The sequence below is a fragment of the Bombina bombina genome, chromosome 6, assembly GCF_027579735.1.
Source record: "Bombina bombina isolate aBomBom1 chromosome 6, aBomBom1.pri, whole genome shotgun sequence".
Lineage (NCBI taxonomy): Eukaryota > Metazoa > Chordata > Amphibia > Anura > Bombinatoridae > Bombina > Bombina bombina.
Window position 1 is genome coordinate 707,057,957 of NC_069504.1, and position 22,570 is coordinate 707,080,526.

The 22,570-nt window shown below is 41.2% G+C and overlaps 1 protein-coding gene across 2 annotated transcripts in view; it reads left to right on the forward strand.

Moving 5' to 3' along the window:
* LOC128663505 (TLC domain-containing protein 4-A) overlaps positions 1-13,389 on the forward strand; it is an 87,305-nt gene extending 73,916 nt beyond the window's left edge. For both annotated transcript variants that reach the window (XM_053717860.1, XM_053717859.1), the window contains exon 7: positions 12,366-13,389. In XM_053717860.1, the coding sequence (XP_053573835.1) occupies positions 12,366-12,672 (307 nt within the window). In that variant the 3' untranslated portion in view covers positions 12,673-13,389. The remainder of the gene's footprint in view (positions 1-12,365) is intronic.
* The last annotated feature ends 9,181 nt before the right edge of the window (positions 13,390-22,570 follow it).

The following is a 22,570-nucleotide window of genomic DNA, read 5'->3' on the forward strand; positions in this document are numbered from 1 at the left end:
AGGTGTCCGGTATCTGACCGGACAGTCCAGTATTTTGTTTTTACTGTCCGGTATTATCTTTAAAAAAAATACCGGACAGTATTTTTGGCTCCTTAACATTAAATTTGTCGCCAGACACAAAAGGATAAAAGTGATATAGTAAAAAGAGGGTTGGCGCTTACTAAAAAATCCTAATGCCTGGTAGATGGGAAAACTCCTCCTCCTCAGTAGTTTAAGTAAAGAACGAATGTATGAGTTTAGATTTCCACTGGCGCTTGTAGATTAAGCTAGGATATTAAACTACCATCATTTGTGTGACTTATCTAAGTGACTCTGATTATTATCATATAAATCTTATCAATTCAACAAAAGTAAAAAGACAAATGTGTCTGTGGGTTTCAAACAACGAATTTGAGGATAAATGTCCTATTGTGGACTGTTATATGATATTATCTAAGTATAATAAAAAGAATAAATGAAGAATAATAGTACTACTGTTTCTGTGATTTTAGATAGATAGGAAAGTGTACGTGATGCGTGTCTTTTCTTTTCTTTGAATAGAATAATGTGAGGTAAAAAATGTAAGTAGCGCTTGTGACGATAAATATTATAGTGATTAAATTGGATAGAACTTTGTCCGTAAATAAAGAAGATTGTGTATGTATATAAAATAGTTTAATGAACTATATTGACTATCGACATTTCAATATATAACAATAAGATTCATAAAAGTTGTGGCAATTCAACAAATAAAAACAAATAAAACAAGGGACGTCTCCCTATAAGTACTTCGGTAAGTCAAATGACCTAACAATGGATTGTCTTTAAATCAAAATGTCACCTTGTGTAAGGGGAAGTTATTAGCAAGCTGTAAGGTACCTTACAAATGTCTGTTTGGAATTGTGTTTCTGTGAGCGTCCTTCTCCGTTCCGCTCCTTCGCGGCTTAATATGACAAGCCTCCTTTTCTGATTGGTGGTTAGAGGTCACACCTCTCTTAGGATAGGCTGTGGAGGTGCACGCTGGATGTTTAGCGTGTTTAGATGTAGGTGATCTTTTCCAGGCTGTTTGAACTTACAGCTCTTAAAACTTTTTCTTTTGCACTTATGTGAGCGGTATTGTAGATCCGCTGTCAGAAAGATAAAAAGTGCTCCAATTTCTCGCTGATCAGATCCTTGGTCCTCCTTGTGGTTTTGGCTCCTAATTTTCCCATTAGGCCGTGTATCTACTCCAAGCTGTATAGGCTCGAAAGCCTACTACCAATTAAGCATATTAGGTGATGTGCATCTCTGTAATGAGAAGGGGTGTGGTCTAATGACATCAACACCCTATATCAGGTGTGCATAATTATTAGGCAACTTCCTTTCCTTTGGCAAAATGGGTCAAAAGAAGGACTTGACAGGCTCAGAAAAGTCAAAAATAGTGAGATATCTTGCAGAGGGATGCAGCACTCTTAAAATTGCAAAGCTTCTGAAGCGTGATCATCGAACAATCAAGTGTTTCATTCAAAATAGTCAACAGGGTCGCAAGAAGCGTGTGGAAAAACCAAGGCGCAAAATAACTGCCCATGAACTGAGAAAAGTCAAGCGTGCAGCTGCCAAGATGCAACTTGCCACCAGTTTGGCCATATTTCAGAGCTGCAACATCACTGGAGTGCCCAAAAGCACAAGGTGTGCAATACTCAGAGACATGGCCAAGGTAAGAAAGGCTGAAAGACGACCACCACTGAACAAGACACACAAGCTGAAACGTCAAGACTGGGCCAAGAAATATCTCAAGACTGATTTTTCTAAGGTTTTATGGACTGATGAAATGAGAGTGAGTCTTGATGGGCCAGATGGATGGGCCCGTGGCTGGATTGGTAAAGGGCAGAGAGTTCCAGTCCGACTCAGACGCCAGCAAGGTGGAGGTGGAGTACTGGTTTGGGCTGGTATCATCAAAGATGAGCTTGTGGGGCCTTTTCAGGTTGAGGATGGAGTCAAGCTCAACTCCCAGTCCTACTGCCAGTTTCTGGAAGACACCTTCTTCAAGCAGTGGTACAGGAAGAAGTCTGCATCCTTCAAGAAAAACATGATTTTCATGCAGGACAATGCTCCATCACACACGTCCAAGTACTCCACAGCATGGCTGGCAAGAAAGGGTATAAAAGAAGAAAATCTAATGACATGGCCTCCTTGTTCACCTGATCTGAACCCCATTGAGAACCTGTGGTCCATCATCAAATGTGAGATTTACAAGGAGGGAAAACAGTACACCTCTCTGAACAGTGTCTGGGAGGCTGTGGTTGCTGCTGCACGCAATGTTGATGGTGAACAGATCAAAACACTGACAGAATCCATGGATGGCAGGCTTTTGAGTGTCCTTGCAAAGAAAGGTGGCTATATTGGTCACTGATTTGTTTTTGTTTTGTTTTTGAATGTCAGAAATGTATATTTGTGGATGTTGAGATGTTATATTGGTTTCACTGGTAAAAATAAATAATTGAAATGGGTATATATTTGTTTTTTGTTAAGTTGCCTAATAATTATGCACAGTAATAGTCACCTGCACACACAGATATCCCCCTAAAATAGCTATAACTAAAAACAAACTAAAAACTACTTCCAAAACTATTCAGCTTTGATATTAATGAGTTTTTTGGGTTCATTGAGAACATGGTTGTTGTTCAATAATAAAATTAATCCTCAAAAATACAACTTGCCTAATAATTCTGCACTCCCTGTATAGATAGATATGTGTGTGTGTATGTATGTGTGTGTGTATATATATATATATATATATATATATATATATATTCATTCGAATTGACAGATGCAGCACTCTCACAGACCATTCAACAGTTTAAATACCAGGGTGCATCAGGAATAATACAGATTAATAAAGAAAATGCACTCTCTGGATTTATAAATTCAACTCTCTCTCTCTCTCTCTCTCTCTCTCACTCTCACTCTCTCTCTCTCTCTCTCTCTCTCTCTCACTCTCTCTCTCTCACTCTCTCCTTTTTATGTGCAGCATTTAGCAGATCTGTATATATGTTTATTTGTGTGTTTATATATTATATATATATATATATATATATATATATATATACACTAACACACTTTTGTTTTACCCATTTTCTCTTAAAGATCATTGGTAAAAACATGAAGCTATCTTGAAGGGACACTCTACTCCAGAATTTCTAGTGTTTTTAAAAAATAGATAATCCCTTAATTATTCCCCAGGTTTGCATAACCAACACTGTTATATTAATATACTTTTTACCTCTGTGATTACCTTGTATCTAAGCCTCTGCAGACTGCCCCATTATCTTAGTTCTTTTGACAGAATTGCATTTTAGCCAATCAGTGCCCTCTCATAAGTAACTCCACGGGCGTGAGCATAGTTATCTATATGGCACACATGAACTAACAATATATAGCTGTGAAAAACTGTCAAATGCATTCAAATAAGAGGCCGCCTTAAAGGGTTTAAAAATTAGCATATGAGCCTACCTAGGTGTTGCTTTCAACTAAGAATATTAAGAGAGCAAAGCAAATTTTATGATAAAAGTAAATTGGAAAGTTGTTTAAAATTACATGCACTGAATCATGAAAGTTTAGTTTGGACTAAAGGATAATCAGTATAAAATAGAAAATAGGCTAATTATTTGAGGATTCGATCCAATACAATCTGGATGGTTTCTTTGTTCTGTATTTTAAATATTTATATTTTTAACTATTGTATTTGAGGTGGGATTGTTCATTTAACCCACTCTTGTCTACAATGTTTTATTAACAAAATATTCTTTATGGCTATGGTCTTCCTTGATGTTTGTTATTTGTAGTTGTCATCTTAAAATACTAGAGTGATTGCTTCACCATAGAATCATTCTGTTTTCTGCTAAAATTTATTTTTGTGCTTTTTGAATTAACATTTTCATCACAAACTTTTGCCAGTCATAGACGTCTTGTCAGATTACAGCACTTTCCAAGGGCTGCTATTAAAAATAATGATATCACACTTATAGGAAGAGCTAACAGATTTGCACAGCTCAATAGATATGGCTGGTATGATTGCTTTTAATGGTGCTCAAAAGCCCCTAATAGAATGATGTCACTGGATCGCCCTAATCAAGTTACATAGTTAAAGGAACATGAAACCCAATTCTTTTTTATTCATAATTGATAGAGCATGTAGTTTAAACAACTTTCCAATTTACTTCTGTTATCAAATTTTCTTCATTCTCTTGGTGTCCCTTGCTAAGATACCAGGAATGCACTACTGGGAGCCAGCTGAACAAATTAGATCAGCCAATGATATGACCCATATATGTGCAGACACCAATAAGCACCTAGTTCCCAGCAGTTTGGGTTCCAGTAGGTTAAAGACCCACTCAAAAGAATACACTTGAAAGTACTCAGTCTGCTTGATTAAGTATATATGAGTCTAGTTTCACTCGTGTAGTTGGGGTGTGTCACATAGAATTAAAACTTAACTTTTATTGAAACACAATAATACACACACAAAAGAATAATACAAATTGGGAAAATAGGTTAGAAACACACACTGGAGTAATATTATTGTGAATAAAGGTCAATTGATTCTAGAGCAAAGAGTGTTGGGTAATTGGACCCTTTGAGAAAGCCGGTTGATGGCGAAACATGGTAGGGAGTGATTGGGACCTCCTAAATTTTAATTAGAAACTGGCAGTTAACTTTGTATCAATACTATTAAAGGACCACTCAATGCAGTAGAATTGCTTAATTAGCACGTACTGTACATAATAAAAAGACAATGATTTAACACCTACTCTGATTTTCAAATAATAGCATTTTCCGGTGCCCTGTATCATGTGACAGACAGCCAATCACAGACTAGTATACGTATACCCTGTGAGCTTGTGCATGTACTCAATAGGATCTTGTTCTCCAGAAAGTGTGTCTATAAAAATTTGGTTATGGAAGTAAATTGGAAAGTGTCTTAAAACTGCTGCTGTATCTGAATCATAAAAGTTAATTTTGACTTGAATGTCCCTTTAATTTTGAGCAGTTGGTGGCTAATGGGCACGGCAAATAATGAAGGGTTGATGCACAATAATTTTTTACTTTATGATGCATCTAATAGCTACGCTGATGCAATTCGGTTGATATAGTGGTATTTGTAACTGTTATTTTAGAGTATATCTTAAATAGTATTAAATCAATGTTAACATTTTTGCTTGGTAGGCTAACTACAAATCAAGGCTAACTATTATAAATAATTGTTCTATTATTTATAGCACTAAACCAGAGTGAGGATATTAAGCCAAATTGTTTTATAGCTTAGCATTGTAATAATTGAATTTACTTACCAAACCACCTACAATAATATTCAAAGTACTAAACCACTTTAAAGGTAATATATGCTGTGATAAAAGAATTTTACTTTCGGATTAAACTAAAGGTGGGGTTCAATATGGACTATTAACGTATGCAATGCCTTAATATATAGGATTTCAAATAATTTAATTAACCTATCAGTGGTAAATATCAGCATGTTTCTAGCGTATATGCCAATACAATAGTGAACCTTGGACCATAAATCTTATGTTATACGATAGAAAATATTTGGTATAACGTTTCCAGATAAAGGCAGGTCCTCACTATTGCCAACACATCAGTATTCATAACCCACTAGTTGACCCAGGTTGCTTAGCCCATATTTTCTCCAACATTGGTGTGTCCGGTCCACGGCGTCATCCATTACTTGTGGGAAATGTTCTCCCCCACAGGGAAAGGCAAGGAGAGCACACAGCAAGAGCTGTCCATATAGCTCCCCCTCTGGCTCCGCCCCCCAGTCATTCTCCTTGCCGCTCTGAACAAGTAGCATCTACCACGGGGATGGCGAGGAGTTTGTGGTGTTAGTTGTAGTTTTTTATTCTTCTATCAAGAGTTTGTTATTTTAAAATAGTGCTGGCTTGTACTATTTACTCTATAACAGAAAAGTGATGAAGATTTCTGTTTAAGAGGGCTATGATTTTAGCACAAGTAACTAAAATCCATTACTGTTACCACGCAGGACTGTTGAAACAAGAGAACTTCAGTTGGGGGTAACAGTTTGCAGACTCATCTGCTTCAGGTATGACTAGTCTCCTTCTAACAACACAGGCTAATGCTAGATGACAGTCATTTTTCCCCTCAGGGGAAACGGTAAGCCATTTTTCTTTCACCTCAGCAAAAAAGATAACAGGCTTCCCCTTTTTGTTTTTTATGCTGGTAGACACTGTTAGGGGCTAAATCGATTGGTTTTTATTACAATATTATACAATTTGAAATATTTTATAAGCTCACATACACTTGGGAACGTTTTTTATTGATCTGGCTTGTTTTAGACACCTAAATCTAGTCAGGAAGGCCCCTTCACTCTAGTGTGCTGAGGGAGGAAGCCTCATTTTGGCACTTCAGCTGTGCAGTTGAATTTCAAGGCAGTGCATGCAGATTCATGTGAGAGGGTCCTGTGGTTCAGAAAGTGACTCCAAAAGGCTTTTTTCTGTGAATGGTGACCCCTAAGGAAGGTAAAAAGCTGTAGCAAGGCTGTAGCTGGGATTGTGGTGTGTAAAAATGGTTAAATCCAACAATTAGCTCCGGTTTGCTTGTTTTAAGAGCTAGCTCCATATTTGCTGTGCAATACTTTCTAAGCATTAAGATACTGGGGTCCAAATTTCAGAAAAATCGGATATTGCCTTCATAGTTTTTTGAACATTCAGAAATAAATGTGTCATTTTATTATTTAAAGAGACAGTAACGTTTTTGTTTAAAATCGTTTTTATTGCATTGTTTGCCTGCCTAAATCTGTTTAACATGTCTGTTCCATCAGATAACCTATGTTCTGTGTGTATAGAGACAAATGTGGTTCCCCCTTCGAGTGTTTGTGATAATTGCGCCATAGCGTCCAAACAAAATCAGGACAGCTCTGTTATTTTTCATAATGTTGCCCAAGATGATTTATCTAATGAAGGTAGTGGGGATAGCTCTACATCCTCTCCTTCTGTGTCTACACCAGCTTTGCCCGCGCAGGCGACACCTAGCGCGCCAGTGCTTATTTCTATGCAACAATTATCAGCAGTAGTGGATAATTCTATAGCAAATCTTTTATCCAAACTGCCAGTTTTTCAGAGAAAGCGTGATTGTTCAGTTTTAAATACAGATAAAAAGGATGAACAATCAGACGCTGACGATGCCTTATCTATTTTATCCTCACATCAATCGGAATTGGCTGTGAGGGAAGGGCTGTCTGAGGGTGAAATTTCAGACTCAGGAAAAATTTCTCAACAGGCAGAACCTGATCTAGTGGCATTTAAGTTTAAGCTAGAACATCTCCGCGCTTTGCTTAAGGAGGTATTAGCTACTCTGGATGACTGTGATTCCATGGTAGTACCAGAGAAGTTGTGCAAATTGGACAAATTTTTAGAGGTCCCAGTGCACGACGACGCTTTTCCAATACCTAAGAGGGTAGCGAACATAGTGGAAAAGGAGTGGGAGAAGCCAGGTGTACCCTTTGCCCCACCTCCTATATTTAAGAAAATGTTTCCCATAGTAGACCCTAGAAGGGACACATGGCAAACGGTCCCGAAGGTTGAGGGAGCTGTTTCAACACTAGCGAAGCGCACAACTATTCCTATAGAGGACAGCTGCGCTTTCAAAGATCCTATGGATAAAAAATTGGAAGGATTGCTTAAAAAGGTTTTTGTTCAGCAAGGGTTCATCCTTCAACCAGCTACGTGTGTTATTACTGTCACTTCAGCGGCGTCCTTTTGGTTCGAAGAACTAGAAAGGTCGCTCCAGAAAGAGACTTCCTATGAAGAAGTCATGGACAGAATTCACGCATTAAAGTTAGCTAATTCCTTTATATTGGATGCCGCCTTTCAAATAACGAAATTGGCAGCGAAAAACTCAGGTTTTGCTATAGTAGCGCGGCTAAAATCCTGGTCGGCAGACGTGTCGTCCAAGACTAAGTTACTGAATATTCCTTTCAAGGGTAAGACCCTTTTTGGGCCGGAATTGAAGGAAATTATTTCAGACATCACTGGGGGTAAGGGCCATGCCCTCCCACAGGATAGGCCTTTTAAGGCTAAGAACAAGTCTAATTTTCGTTCCTTTCGCAATTTCAGGAACGGACCGGCTAATAACTCCACTGCCGCTAGACAAGAAGGTAACGCGGCCCAGCCCAAACCCGCTTGGAAGCCCATGTAAGGCTGGAACAAGGGTAAACAAACCAAGAAACCTGCTGCTGCTACCAAGACAGCATGAAGGGGTAGCCCCCGATCCGGGACCGAATCTGGTAGGGGGCAGACTATCTCTCTTCGCTCAGGCTTGGGCAAGAGATGTTCTGGATCCCTGGGCACTAGAGATAGTTTCCAAGGGATACCTGTTAGAATTCAAGGGACCTCCTCCAAAGGGAAGGTTCCACCTGTCTCGCTTATCTTCAGAAAAGAAACAGGCATTCTTACATTGTGTAAGAGACCTATCAAAGATGGGAGTGATAAACCCAGTCTCCTCCGGGGAACAAGGTCTAGGGTTTTACTCAAACCTGTTTGTGGTTCCCAAAAAAGAGGGAACTTTCAGGCCAATTCTGGATTTAAAGATATTAAACAAGTTCCTCAGAGTTCCATCCTTCAAGATGGAAACCATTCGGACAATCTTACTATCAATCCAGCAGGGTCAATTTTTGACTACGGTGGATCTGAAGGATGCGTATCTGCATATCCCAATCCACAAATCTCATCATCAGTTCCTGAGGTTCGCCTCTCTGGACAAACATTACCAGTTTGTGGCTCTTCCATTCGGTTTAGCCACCGCTCCCAGAATCTTCACAAAGGTGCTAGGGTCCCTTCTAGCGGTCCTAAGACCGAGGGGCATCGCTGTAGCACCTTATCTAGACGACATCCTAATCCAAGCGTCGTCTCTTTCCAAAGCGAGGGCTCATACAGACATTGTGTTGGTTTTTCTCAGATCTCACGGGTGGAAAGTGAACATAGAAAAAAGTTCACTGTCACCGTCCACAAGGGTTCCTTTTCTGGGAACAATAATAGATTCTGTGGAAATGAAGATCTTTCTCACAGACGTCAAAAAGACAAAGCTTCTAAAAGCTTGTCGAGTTCTTCACTCTATTCCTCAACCCTCCATAGCTCAATGCATGGAAGTAATAGGACTAATGGTCGCAGCAATGGATATGGTTCCTTTTGCTTGAATTCATCTAAGACCATTACAGCTGTGCATGCTCAATCAGTGGAATGGGGACTATACAGACTTGTCTCCCCAAATTCAAGTAGACCAGGTAACCAGGGACTCACTTCTCTGGTGGTTGACCCAGGATCACCTGTCTCAGGGAATGAGTTTCCGCAGACCGGAGTGGGTCATCGTCACGACCGACGCCAGCCTCTTAGGGTGGGGCGCGGTCTGGGACTCTCTGAAAGCTCATGGCCTATGGTCGCGGGAAGAGTCGCTTCTCCCGATAAACATTTTGGAACTAAGAGCTATATTCAATGCGCTCCTGGCTTGGCCTCAGCTAGCGGAAGCCAGGTTCATAAGATTTCAGTCGGACAACATAACGACTGTTGCGTACATCAATCATCAGGGGGGAACAAAGAGTTCCCTAGCGATGAAGGAAGTAACCAAGATAATCCAATGGGCAGAGAATCACTCCTGCCATCTATCTGCTATTCACATCCCAGGAGTAGACAACTGGGAGGCAGACTATTTAAATCGTCAGACTTTCCATCCGGGGGAGTGGGAACTCCATCCGGAGGTCTTTGCTCAGTTAACCCAATTATGGGGCATTCCAGACATGGATCTAATGGCGTCCCGTCAGAACTTCAAGATTCCTTGCTACGGGTCCAGATCCAGGGATCCCAAGGCGACTCTAGTGGATGCATTAGTGGCGCCTTGGTCGTTCAACCTAGCATATGTGTTTCCACCGTTTCCTCTCCTCCCCAGGCTCATAGCCAGGATCAAACAGGAGAAGGCCTCGGTGATTCTGATAGCTCCTGCGTGGCCACGCAGGACTTGGTATGCAGACCTGGTGAATATGTCATCGGCTCCACCATGGAAGCTACCTTTGAGACAGGACCTTCTAGTACAAGGTCCATTCGAACATCCCAATCTAGTTTCTCTGCAGCTGACTGCTTGGAAATTGAACGCTTGATTTTATCCAAGCGTGGGTTTTCAAATTCTGTGATTGATACTCTGGTCCAAGCCAGAAAACCTGTGACTAGAAGGATTTACCATAAAATATGGAAAAAATATATCTGTTGGTTTGAATCCAAAGGATTATCCTGGAGTAAGATTAAAATTCCAAAGATTCTCTCCTTTCTCCAAGAAGGTTTGGATAAAGGATTGTCAGCTAGTTCTCCAAAAGGACAGATTTCTGCATTATCCGTCTTGTTGCACAAACGACTGGCAGCTTTGCCAGATGTACAAGCTTTTGTTCAGGCTTTGGTTAGAATCAAGCCTGTTTACAGACCCATGACTCCTCCTTGGAGTCTAAATTTAGTTCTTTCAGTTTTTCAAGGGGTTCCGTTTGAACCTTTACATTCCATAGATATTAAGTTACTATCTTGGAAAGTTCTGTTTTTGGTTGCTATTTCTTCTGCTAGAAGAGTTTCTGAATTATCTGCTTTGCAGTGTGATCCACCCTATCTGGTGTTCCATTCAGATAAGGTTGTTTTGCGTACTAAGCCTGGTTTTCTTCCAAAAGTTGTTTCCAACGAGAACATCAACCAGGAAATAGTTGTTCCTTCTTTGTGTCCGAATCCAGTTTCAAAGAAGGAACGTTTATTACACAATTTAGATGTTGTTCGTGCTTTAAAGTTCTATTTAGAAGCAACAAAAGATTTTAGACAAACCTCATCCTTGTTTGTCGTTTACTCTGGTAAGAGGAGAGGTCAAAAAGCTACTGCTACCTCTCTCTCTTTCTGGCTGAAAAGCATTATCCGCTTGGCTTATGAGACTGCCGGACGGCAGCCTCCTGACCGTATCACAGCTCACTCTACTAGGGCTGTGGCTTCCACATGGGCCTATAAGAACGAGGCTTCTGTTGACCAGATATGTAAGGCAGCGACTTGGTCTTCTCTGCACACTTTTGCCAAATTCTACAAATTTGATATTTTTGCTTCTTTGGAGGCTGTTTTTGGGAGAAAGGTTTTGCAAGCCGTGGTGCCTTCTGTTTAGGTAACCTGATTTGCTCCCTCCCTTCATCCGTGTCCTAAAGCTTTGGTATTGGTTCCCACAAGTAATGGATGACGCCGTGGACCGGACACACCAATGTTGGAGAAAACAGAATTTATGCTTACCTGATAAATTACTTTCTCCAACGGTGTGTCCGGTCCACGGCCCGCCCTGGTTTTTTTAATCAGGTTGAAATTTTTTTTCTTTATACACTACAGTCACCACGGCACCCTATAGTTTCTCCTTTTTCTCCTAACCGTCGGTCGAATGACTGGGGGGCGGAGCCAGAGGGGGAGCTATATGGACAGCTCTTGCTGTGTGCTCTCCTTGCCTTTCCCTGTGGGGGAGAACATTTCCCACAAGTAATGGATGACGCCGTGGACCGGACACACCGTTGGAGAAAGTAATTTATCAGGTAAGCATAAATTCTGTTTTCTAAGTTTGTGTATCTCAATATACAGTAACCTAGGGAACCTTGATATCCCTCTACAGGGTAGCCCAATTACCCAACATTCTTTGCTCTAGATTGACCTTTATTCACAATAAAGTTACTCCAGTTTGTGTTTTTAACCTATTTTCCCAATTGTTATTATTCTTTTGAGTGTGTATTATTGTGTTTCAATAAAAGTTAAGTTTTCCTTTTATGTGACACACCCCAACTACACAAGTGAAACTAGACTCATATATACTTTATCAAGCGCACTGTGAATGCTATCAAGTGTATTCTTTTGAGTGGGTCTTTAACCCACTGTAACACAAGTTTCAGTTCAAATACACAGCACCAATACCTAAAATAATACAAATTATTTTAAAGTGTGAATAAACAAGGTGATCCGTCTGAAATAACACAAACAAGTAGTGCCATTTGGTTCTTGTACCCTAAAGCTCCCAGTAGTTTATTACTGCTGCCTACCTAGGTTTGATTTTCAAAATAGGACACCAAGAGAACAAAGCAAATTAGATAATAGAAGTAAATTGGAAAGTTGATAGAAACAACATGGTCTATCTGAATTATAAAATAACTTTTTCAGGTTTCATGTCCCTTTAACAAAAATAAATAAATAAATATAGTTTCAAACGCAGAAATACATTTTAATAGAGTAAAATAATTTCTAATCAGGGTACTGCCATATGCATCTGGTATAGGATTGATTATGTAAACGTACATTTTTGTTGATTAAACACCTCTGTTTCCTTCACAGATGGTTCTTTGTTGTAACTGAGATGCCACGTTCCTCCTGGGCTGTTCTTTTAAATGGCTTTGCTATGGCGGTGTCCTTTTTTATGGTCCGCATTGCAGTAATACCCAGTTACTACTCTCAGGTGTTTGCCACCTTTGGCACAGAGGGTTATATAAAGCTAGGCCTCGGACCACAGGTAGCCTGGATTGTGTCCTGTGTGGTTCTTGATATCCTCAACGTTTTCTGGATGTACAAGATTATCTGTGGGTTTTACAAAGTCGTGAAAGCCAAGCCTGGTGAAAAGCCTAGAAGAAACCATGCTGACTGAGGATATATTACACTCCCATTAGTGTGCCAGCCACACATGCACACACATCCTACTGTCGCTGGACCACATGGTGAATTACCCATAACCACTTGCAATCTATGTAAGAGAGACCATGTTACTTTTTACATTTATGGGTTGAATCCCATTGCTAAGGAATTACCACTCATACTTTGTCAACTGAGGACCAAGAATCCTAAATTACAAATAGTACTGTATTTATGTCCCTCCAAAGAGGAGCTGTATTATCAATAACTAGGGTGAATTGACTAACTGTGCTCCTCATCTTAGTGTCCATGCCCGATCCACTCTTGTCTCTGTTCTGGCTAAAACAAAGCAATTATTGTGAACATCCTTTTTATTTATTTGTTTATCTAAACTACACAACTTCTGTGAAGAGAGAGGATGTCAGCATTATTAAACCTAGAACCAGAGTATGAGAATCCCTAATAGATTGACATAGCCGAGAAGAGAGATGGATAGCGGAGGCAGTCTTTCTAGAAATAATAGAAAACTTTACAGTATTGACTGATTGGGAGAAAACAATATGATAAATAAAGGAGAATAAAAAGAAGGCGCTTTAGAATAACAATTCATATGGGGCATTGAGTTAGGATGGCATGTCTAATCTATACACTGAGTTTCTGTATAATAACATCTTATTTACTAATGAATGTATGAAATATATTTCTATTTTTAAAATAAACTTTTAAATTTAAAGTTTCTTGTGTTCTAATCATTGGGCTGTGACGTGCTTGGGGGATACTATTATTGTTTCCAAATAGCCTTTTAGAAATTGGGTTTTGTTCCTTCTTATTAACAATCCTGCATCAATTAGGTGTCCGCAAAATAGTATCGATTTTTTTATACTATATAAATTCTCTCCAATTAGATTGTGGGCCAGATGACGAGTAGAGCGCAAACATTTGCGCACAAGCTATAAGGGGTTTATCTCTGGGGTTTGTGCTCATCAGTCTTACTGCTGGTATTATGAGTTGAAAGTAAATGCGATCGCCTGAGCGTAATCGCGATTTACACTAGCATAATTACCGCAACATCAGAGCTGTGGTTAGCTGTTTTGCAAAACTAAAAAGTTGCACAAAACACATAAAAAATACATTACAAAGTTACAGTTACACTCATAATAAAACCATCTAATAACATTATTTTTTTTTTTTAAATTGCACACAAGTTATAAGGGCTCAAAGGGCTTTAACATTGAGATACATACATATACATGTCTAAAGATGGATATGTATGTATATACTGTATGTCTATATATTTATGTGTTTATAAGTGTGTATAATATATATATACATATAATGTACTCACATACACACACACACACACATATATATATATATATATATATATATATATATATATATATATATACATACATACATACATACATACATACATACATACATACATACATACATACATACATTAAATAAATAAATTCACCGGACACTTTATTAAGTTGGACCCCCTTTGCCTTCAGAATTGCCTTAATTCTTTGTGGCAGAGATTCAACAAGGTGTTGGAAACATTCCTCAGACATTTTGGTCCATATTGACAGATAGCATCACGCAGTTGCTGCAGATTTGTCAGCTGCACATCCATGATGCTAATCTCCCATTCCACCAAATCCCAAAGATGCTCTATTGGATTGAGATCTGGTGACTGTGGAGGCTATTGGAGTACAGTGAAGTCATTGTCAGGTTCAAGAAACAAGTTTGAGATGATTTGAGCTTTGTGACATGGTTCATTATCCTGCTGGAAGTAGCCATCAGAAGATGGGTACACTGTAGTTATAAAGGGATGGACATGGTCAGCAACAATACTCAGGTAAGCCTTGGCATTTAAACGATGCATAATTGGTACTAAGGGGCCCAAAGTGTGCCAAGAAAATATCCCCCACACCATTACACTATCACCACCAGCCTAAACCGTTGATACAAGGTAGGTTGGATCCATGCTTTCATGTTGTTTACTCCAAATTCTGACCCTACCATCTGAATGTTGCAGCAGAAATTGAGACTAATCAGACCAGACAAAGTTTTTCCAATCTTCTATTGTCCAATTTTGGTGAGCCTGTGTGAATTGTAGCCTCAGTTTCCTGTGCCACCAATGTGGTCTGCTGCTGCTTTAGCCCATCTGCTTCAAGGTTCGACGTGTTGTGCGTTCAGAGATGGTATTCTGCATACCTTGGTTGTAACGAGTGGTTATTTGAGTCACTGTTGCCTTTCCATCATCTCAAACCAGTCTGCCCATTCTCCTCTGATTTCTGACATCAACAAAGCATTTTTTTTCCACATAACTGCCACTCACTGGATATTTTCTCTTTTTCAGATCATTCTCTGTAAACCCTAGAGATGGTTGAGCGTGAAAATTCCAGTAGATCAGCAGTTTTTTAAATACTCAGACCAGCCCGTCTGGCACCAACAACCATGCCACGTTTAAAGTCACTTAAATCGCCTTTCTTCCCCATTCTGATGCTCGGTTTGAACTTCAGCAAGTCATCTTCACCACGTCTAGATGCCTAAATGCATTGAGTTGCTGCCTTGTGATTTGGCTGATTAGCAATTTGTGTTACCAAGCAATTGAATGAATGAATATATATATATATATATATATATATATATATATATATATATATATATATATATATATATATATATATATATATATATAATAAAAGCATAGACTAAACATCCACTTTTTAGCACACCTTCGCTTTAGCAGACCTTTGAGTTAGTACTCAAACACTAGCCTTGACCATAAGTTTTTTTTTTTTTTTTTTTAGCGCACCCCATAGACGTCCTATTATGTGAGGGATTTAGCGTGGCTATGCTGTCTGTACTCCAGATGTTATCACTCCCTCTGCTGCACCTATGCCTACCAGGAGCATGTCCGGTTCTGCACCTCTACCTCAGCGATATGGAGGTGATCCTATTCAGTGCAGAGGGTTTTTGAACCAGGTGGGCATGTACTTTGAGATGTTACCTCAGGCGTTTCCCTCTGACAGAGCTAAGGTGGGATTTCTCATCTCGTTACTCTCTGACACAGCTCTTGCCTGGGCTAATCCCTTGTGGGAGACTAAAAAACCTGTGATTTCAAATTACCCTGAATTTGTGGCCTCCTTTCGAAGGGTATTTGATGTTCCGGCTCGCTCCTCCTCTGCTGCTAAACGACTCATGTCCATTCAGCAAGGTACAAGATCTGTTGCTCAGTATGCTATTGAGTTCCATACGCTTGCCGCAGAGGTAGGTTGGAACAATGAAGCCCTTGTTGCCGCCTTCTTTCATGGGCTCTCTGATGCGATTAAAGTCGAAGTTGCTGCCAGAGGATCTCGAGGCATTGGTGTCTTTTTTGATCCTTATTGACATCAGACTCAGAGAGAGGCCCTCTTTCAAGGAGCACTTGGGGAAGCCTCCTGTTCCGTTGTCTCCTACGTGTTCATTTCCACCCATGCCTCCCTCTCCTCCCATGCCTCCTGATCCCGAGTCACCAGGTACTGCTGAGCCAATGCAGTTGGGATTCACGCGTCTCTCCACGGCGGAGAGGGCCTTTAGGAGGAGGGAGGGGCTCTGCCTCTATTGTGGGGTACAGGGCCACCTTTTGAAGTCTTGTCCTACACGGCCGGGAAACGCTCACACCTAAGGTCCTGTCAGGGGCAGACCTTGGGTGGTTTATCCTCGTCCCCGGAACCGCTTAAAGTGAAAGTAAAGTTTTTCTTAGTTCAATGCATTTTTTAACATATAATGTGACCAACATCCTAGTCGCTAACTTTGTTTTTTCAATAATACCATTGCTTTCAAATAAATCTTATCTTTATTCAGACCCTTTTTTCGCAGCTTCCTCCTCCCCCTCGCATTCTTCCGGCTTTGTCTCTGTAAATGAGTTATGCGCTCCTAACCGCCGTTAGCGTAACTAAGCGTGCACGTTCTCGATCTGTAGAACTATGCGCATGCGCAATTCTACCATCTACACTCTGATGCATTATATCAATGAATCACTTTAGTCATTCAGCACTTTGTTGTGTAATATCGGAATGAGAAGCATCGCATCTTTCATAGAATCCCCTATAGACCACAACGAGCAAATTTGATTATTATTGTTAATGCGCATACGCAACACGAGGATGCGCTCGCTTTCAAGGAGGAAGTATAAATATTCGCGCATGCGCACCATTAAGCATCACCTTCTGACGTCAATTGACGGCCACCTAACGGCCAGAAAATCAATTGGCTGTATAAACAACGTGATCGTTGTTTAGAAAAAAAAACAAAAAAAAAAACGGGTTGTTTTGTTCAAAGCGAAATCGCAGCACATTAAACAAGATAACTAAGGTACAATACAAAAATAAAAGAAATGATGAATGAACATCCTATTAATTTTGAGTGCTATATTGATTTTTTCATAGCAGACTGATTAACTTTACCTTCACTTTAAGGAGAAACCTTTTGTCACGGTTGTCCTTTCCTGGGTGGACTCCTCCATAGTCACTCAGGCTCTTGTTGACTCCGGTGCTGCAAGCTATTTCATTGACAGTACTTTTGTATCAAAGCACTCCATTCCTGTTTTGCCTCGGTCCGTTCCGCTTGCTATTGAGGCCATTGATGGCAGGCCCCTTCAGCCCGCACTCGTTACTCACGAAACTGCTCCATTGTCCATGGTGGTTGGGGCTCTCCATTTTGAAACCCTCCAGTTCCAGGTGATAAACTCTCCGCATTTTCTGGTTGTTCTGGGTTATCTCTGGCTCCAAAAGCACAATCCCAGTCTCAACTGGCGCAGGTCCGAAATTTTGTTGTGGTCCCGCAATGTATTTCCACTTGTCTTCAGAAACCAGTTAAAGTCTTGTGAACTTCTTCGGTATCTCAATTGCCAGAGGAGTACCGAGAGTTCCTAGACTTGTTTGACAAGGTGCGTGCCGGTACATTGCCTCCTCACGATTGTGCCATAGACCTGCAACCCGGAGCCATTCCTCCTCGGGGCCTGGTGTACCCTCTGTCTGTTGCAGAGAATTGTGCTATGGAGGAGTATGTTGCTAATGCTCTGTCGCGGGGAATCATCCGCAAATCTTGCTCTCCTGCAGGGGCTGGCTTCTTATTTGTGAAGAAAAAGGGTGGCGAGTTAAGATCATGTATCGATTATAGGGGTCTTAAACATATTACCATTAAGAATGCTTACCCTATTCCGCTCATTACGGAACTCTTTGACCACCTCAAGGGAGCTACAGTCTTTACTAAACTTGATTTGAGAGGAGCGTACAATCTCGTTAGGATTAAGGAGGGTCACGAATGGGAAAACAGCATTTAACACCAGGGGCGGGCATTATGAGTATCTTGTAATGCCCTTTGGCCTATGTAATGCTCCTGCTGTTTTTCAGGAACTTATTAATGATGTCCTACGAGATATGTTGCAACAGTGTGTTGTGGTGTACTTAGACGACATCCTCATACACTCACCCACACTTGAGGCTCATCGTTCTGATGTTACACAGGTTCTTCAGAGACTACGTGAGAACGGCCTGTTTTGTAAACTTGAGAAATGTGAGCTCCATCAGACTCAAGCAACCTTCCTAGGTTATGTTATCTCAGTTGCAGGGTTCTCCATGGATCCTGACAAGTTATCTGCAGTTCTGCAGTGGCCTCGCCCAGTTGGTCTTCGGTCTATTCAACGTTTTTTGGGGTTCGCCAATTACTATAGAAAGTTTATTAAAAGCTTTTCTTCCTTGGTCAAACCTATCACAGACATGACCCGTAAAGAGAATGATCCACTCCATTGGTCACCTACTGCCATTAAGGCCTTTGATAGTCTTAAGACTGCCTTTGCTGCCGCTCCAGTTCTGGCTGATCCTAACCCTGTCCTGCCTTTCGTTCTTAAGGTCGATGCGTCTGAGACTGGAGTAGGTGCCCTCTTGTCTCAACGTCCTACGCCTGACGGTTCCTTGCATCCGTGTGGTTTCTTCTCTAAGAAATTGTCTCCAGCTGAGTGCAATTATGAAATTATGGCACTCAAGGAATGGAGGCATCTTCTCGAGGGTACTAGCGTGCCAGTTGTCATTCTTACTGACCACAAGAATTTAACTTATCTATCTGAAGCAAATCGTTTGTCGCCCCGACAGGCCAGATGGGCGCTATTTTTGTCTCGGTTTAATTATGTGGTCTCCTACCTACCTGGTAGTAAGAATGTTAGGGCTGATGCCCTCTCTCGACAATTTTCACCTCTGTCCAAGGAGGAGTCTGTACCTACTTCTGTTATACCTCCTGACCATATTTTGGCTACCATATGTACTAATTTGACTTCTCCCTTGGGGGAGGAGATCCTGGCTGCACAAACCAATGCACCTCCTGAGAAACCTAGTGGTAAGTGTTTTGTTCCTGAGAATATTCGAACTAAACTTTTGCACACTTACCACTATCCTAAAGCCGCAGGTCACCCAGGCAAGAACCAAAGGATTTGGTCTGTGACTCGACAATTCTAGTGGCCAGGTCTTCGTTCTGATATTGCTGCGTATGTTGCCTCCTGCTCAGTTTGTGCACAGAATAAGACTCCTCAACGTCTTCCTGTGGGTCTTCTTCAACCTATTGCTAATGGTGAGCGTCCTTGGACACATCTTTTCATGGACTTCATTGTCAAGCTCCCTGTTTCCAATGGCAATACTGTTATCCTTATGGTGGTTGACCGTTTTTCTAAAATGTCACATTGCATTCCCTTGATGAAGCTGCCTACCGCTCAGGAGCTTGCTTCGATTTTTGCCCGGGAGGTCTTCCGTTTACATGGGTTACCCAAGGAGATGGTGTCGTACCGGGGTAGCCAGTTTGTCTCCAGATTTTGGCGTTCCTTTTGTGCTCAAATGGGGATCCAGCTTTCCTTCTCCTCGGCATATCACCCTCAATCCAATGGGGCTGCTGAACGTTCTAATCAAGCTCTGGAACAGTTCCTCCGTTGCTATGTCTCAGATCACCACAATAATTGGTCTGAACTGTTACCTTGGGCAGAGTTTGCTCGTAATAGTGCTATTAATGCTTCCTCCAAGTTATCCCCATTCATGGCGAATTATGGGTTTCATCCGTCCTTGTTGCCCGATTCATTCATGTCTCAGGGTATTCCGGCTTTGGAGGAGCATCTCTGGCAACTCCGTTCCACGTGGGTGCAGATTCAGGATTGCCTTCATCGTTCTTTGCAGCGCCAAAAGTTCCAGGCTGATCGTAGGCGTCTGCCCGCACCTTCCTACCAGGTTGGTGAGAGAGTTTGGCTGTCCTCCCGCAACTTGAACCTTTGTGTGCCTTCCAATAAATTGGCTCCCCGTTATGTTGGCCTTTTCGAATACTCCGACGGGTTAATCCTGTGGCCTACGCTCTTGACCTTCCTCCTGCTATGCACATCTCCAATGTATTTCATGTCTCCCTCTTGAAACCATTGGTTTGTAATCGGTTTACCACTGTGTTGCCTCGTCCCCGTCCTATCTTTGTTGACAACCATGAGGAGTATGAGGTCAGCAGCATTATTGACTCTCGTATGTCCAGGGGCCGTGTACAGTATTTGGTTCACTGGAGGGGCTACGGTCCGGAGGAGCGTTCTTGGGTTCCCTTCTCTGATGTTCATGCTCCCGCCCTCCTCCGTGCCTTCCATGCCCGTTTCCCCAATAAGCCTTTTGTCCTTCCGCGGGGGAGGGGTCGTTGAGGGGAGGGTACTGTCAGGGTTTTTTCCCTGTTGTTTGCCATGTGCTGCTGGCAGCCATTTTACTCACCTCTCTTCCTGACTATGGTGCATTGTGGGGGATGCTGCATATTTCCTACACTTCCTTTTATGGCCAGACTGGTGTGCATCATCCATGTGAAACATGATGCAGTCTCAGAATTGTGATGTCATCACTTATTATTTAAAGGGCCTCTGTTCAGTATGCTTTGCCTTTGCGTTGTCTCAGACCTGTTTGTGAGAGTTCCTGTGTATTACCTGGCTGCCTGACGTCCTTCCTGGTTCCTGATCCCTGGCTTGTTCCTGACTCTGCTGTTTTCCTTGTTCCTGATTCTGGCTCGTCTGACTATTCGCTTTGGCTCCTGACTCAGCTCGTCTGACTACCAGCTCTGGTTTTGGCTCCTGGCTTGTTGTTTGACTTGTGGACTTTTTATAATTTTTTTGCTATTAATAAAGGTGTGATTATTTCTCCAACATAGGTGTGTCCGGTCCACGGCGTCATCCTTACTTGTGGGATATTCTCTTCCCCAACAGGAAATGGCAAAGAGCCCAGCAAAGCTGGTCACATGATCCCTCCTAGGCTCCGCCTACCCCAGTCATTCTCTTTGCCGTTGTACAGGCAACATCTCCACGGAGATGGCTTAGAGTTTTTTAGTGTTTAACTGTAGTTTTTATTATTCAATCAAGAGTTTGTTATTTTAAAATAGTGCTGGTATGTACTATTTACTCTGAAACAGAAAAGAGATGAAGATTTCTGTTTGTATGAGGAAAATGATTTTAGCAACCGTTACTAAAATCCATGGCTGTTCCACACAGGACTGTTGAGAGGAATTAACTTCAGTTGGGGGAACAGTGAGCAGTCTTTTGCTGCTTGAGGTATGACACATTCTAACAAGACGATGTAATGCTGGAAGCTGTCATTTTCCCTATGGGATCCGGTAAGCCATTTTTATTCAGACAGTAAATAAGGGCTTCACAAGGGCTTATTAAGACTGTAGACATTTTCTGGGCTAAATCGATTCATATATTACACATATTTAGCCTTGAGGAATCATTTAATCTGGGTATTTTTGTTAAATAATATCGGCAGGCACTGTTTTAGACACCTTATTCTCTAGGGGCTTTCCCTAATCATAGGCAGAGCCTCATTTTCGCGCCGGTATTGCGCACTTGTTTTTGAGAAGCATGACATGCAGTCGCATGTGTGAGGAGCTCTGATACATAGAAAAGACTTTCTGAAGGCTTCATTTGGTATCGTATTCCCCTTTGGGCTTGGTTGGGTCTCAGCAAAGCAGATACCAGGGACTGTAAAGGGGTTAAAGTTAAAAACGGCTCCGGTTCCGTTATTTTAAGGGTTAAAGCTTCCAAATTTGGTGTGCAATACTTTTAAGGCTTTAAGACACTGTGGTGAAATTTTGGTGAATTTTGAACAATTCCTTCATACTTTTTCGCAATTGCAGTAATAAAGTGTGTTCAGTTTAAAATTTAAAGTGACAGTAACGGTTTTATTTTAAAACGTTTTTTGTACTTTGTTATCAAGTTTATGCCTGTTTAACATGTCTGAACTACCAGATAGACTGTGTTCTGAATGTGGGGAAGCCAAGGTTCCTTTTCATTTAAATAAATGTGATTTATGTGACACTGAAAATGATGCCCAAGATGATTCCTCAAGTGAGGGGAGTAAGCATGGTACTGCATCATTCCCTCCTTCGTCTACACGAGTCTTGCCCACTCAGGAGGCCCCTAGTACATCTAGCGCGCCAATACTCCTTACTATGCAACAATTAACGGCTGTAATGGATAATTCTATCAAAAACATTTTAGCCAAAATGCCCACTTATCAGCGTAAGCGCGACTGCTCTGTTTTAGATACTGAAGAGCATGAGGACGCTGATGATAATGGTTCTGAAATGCCCCTACACCAGTCTGAGGGGGCCAGGGAGGTTTTGTCTGAGGGAGAAATTTCAGATTCAGGAAAAATTTCTCAACAAGCTGAACCCGATGTGATTACATTTAAATTTAAGTTGGAACATCTCCGCGCTCTGCTTAAGGAGGTATTATCCACTCTGGATGATTGTGAGAATTTGATCATCCCAGAGAAACTATGTAAAATGGATAGAGGTCCCGGGGCTCCCAGAAGCTTTTCCTATACCCAAGCGGGTGGCGGACATTGTAAATAAAGAATGGGAAA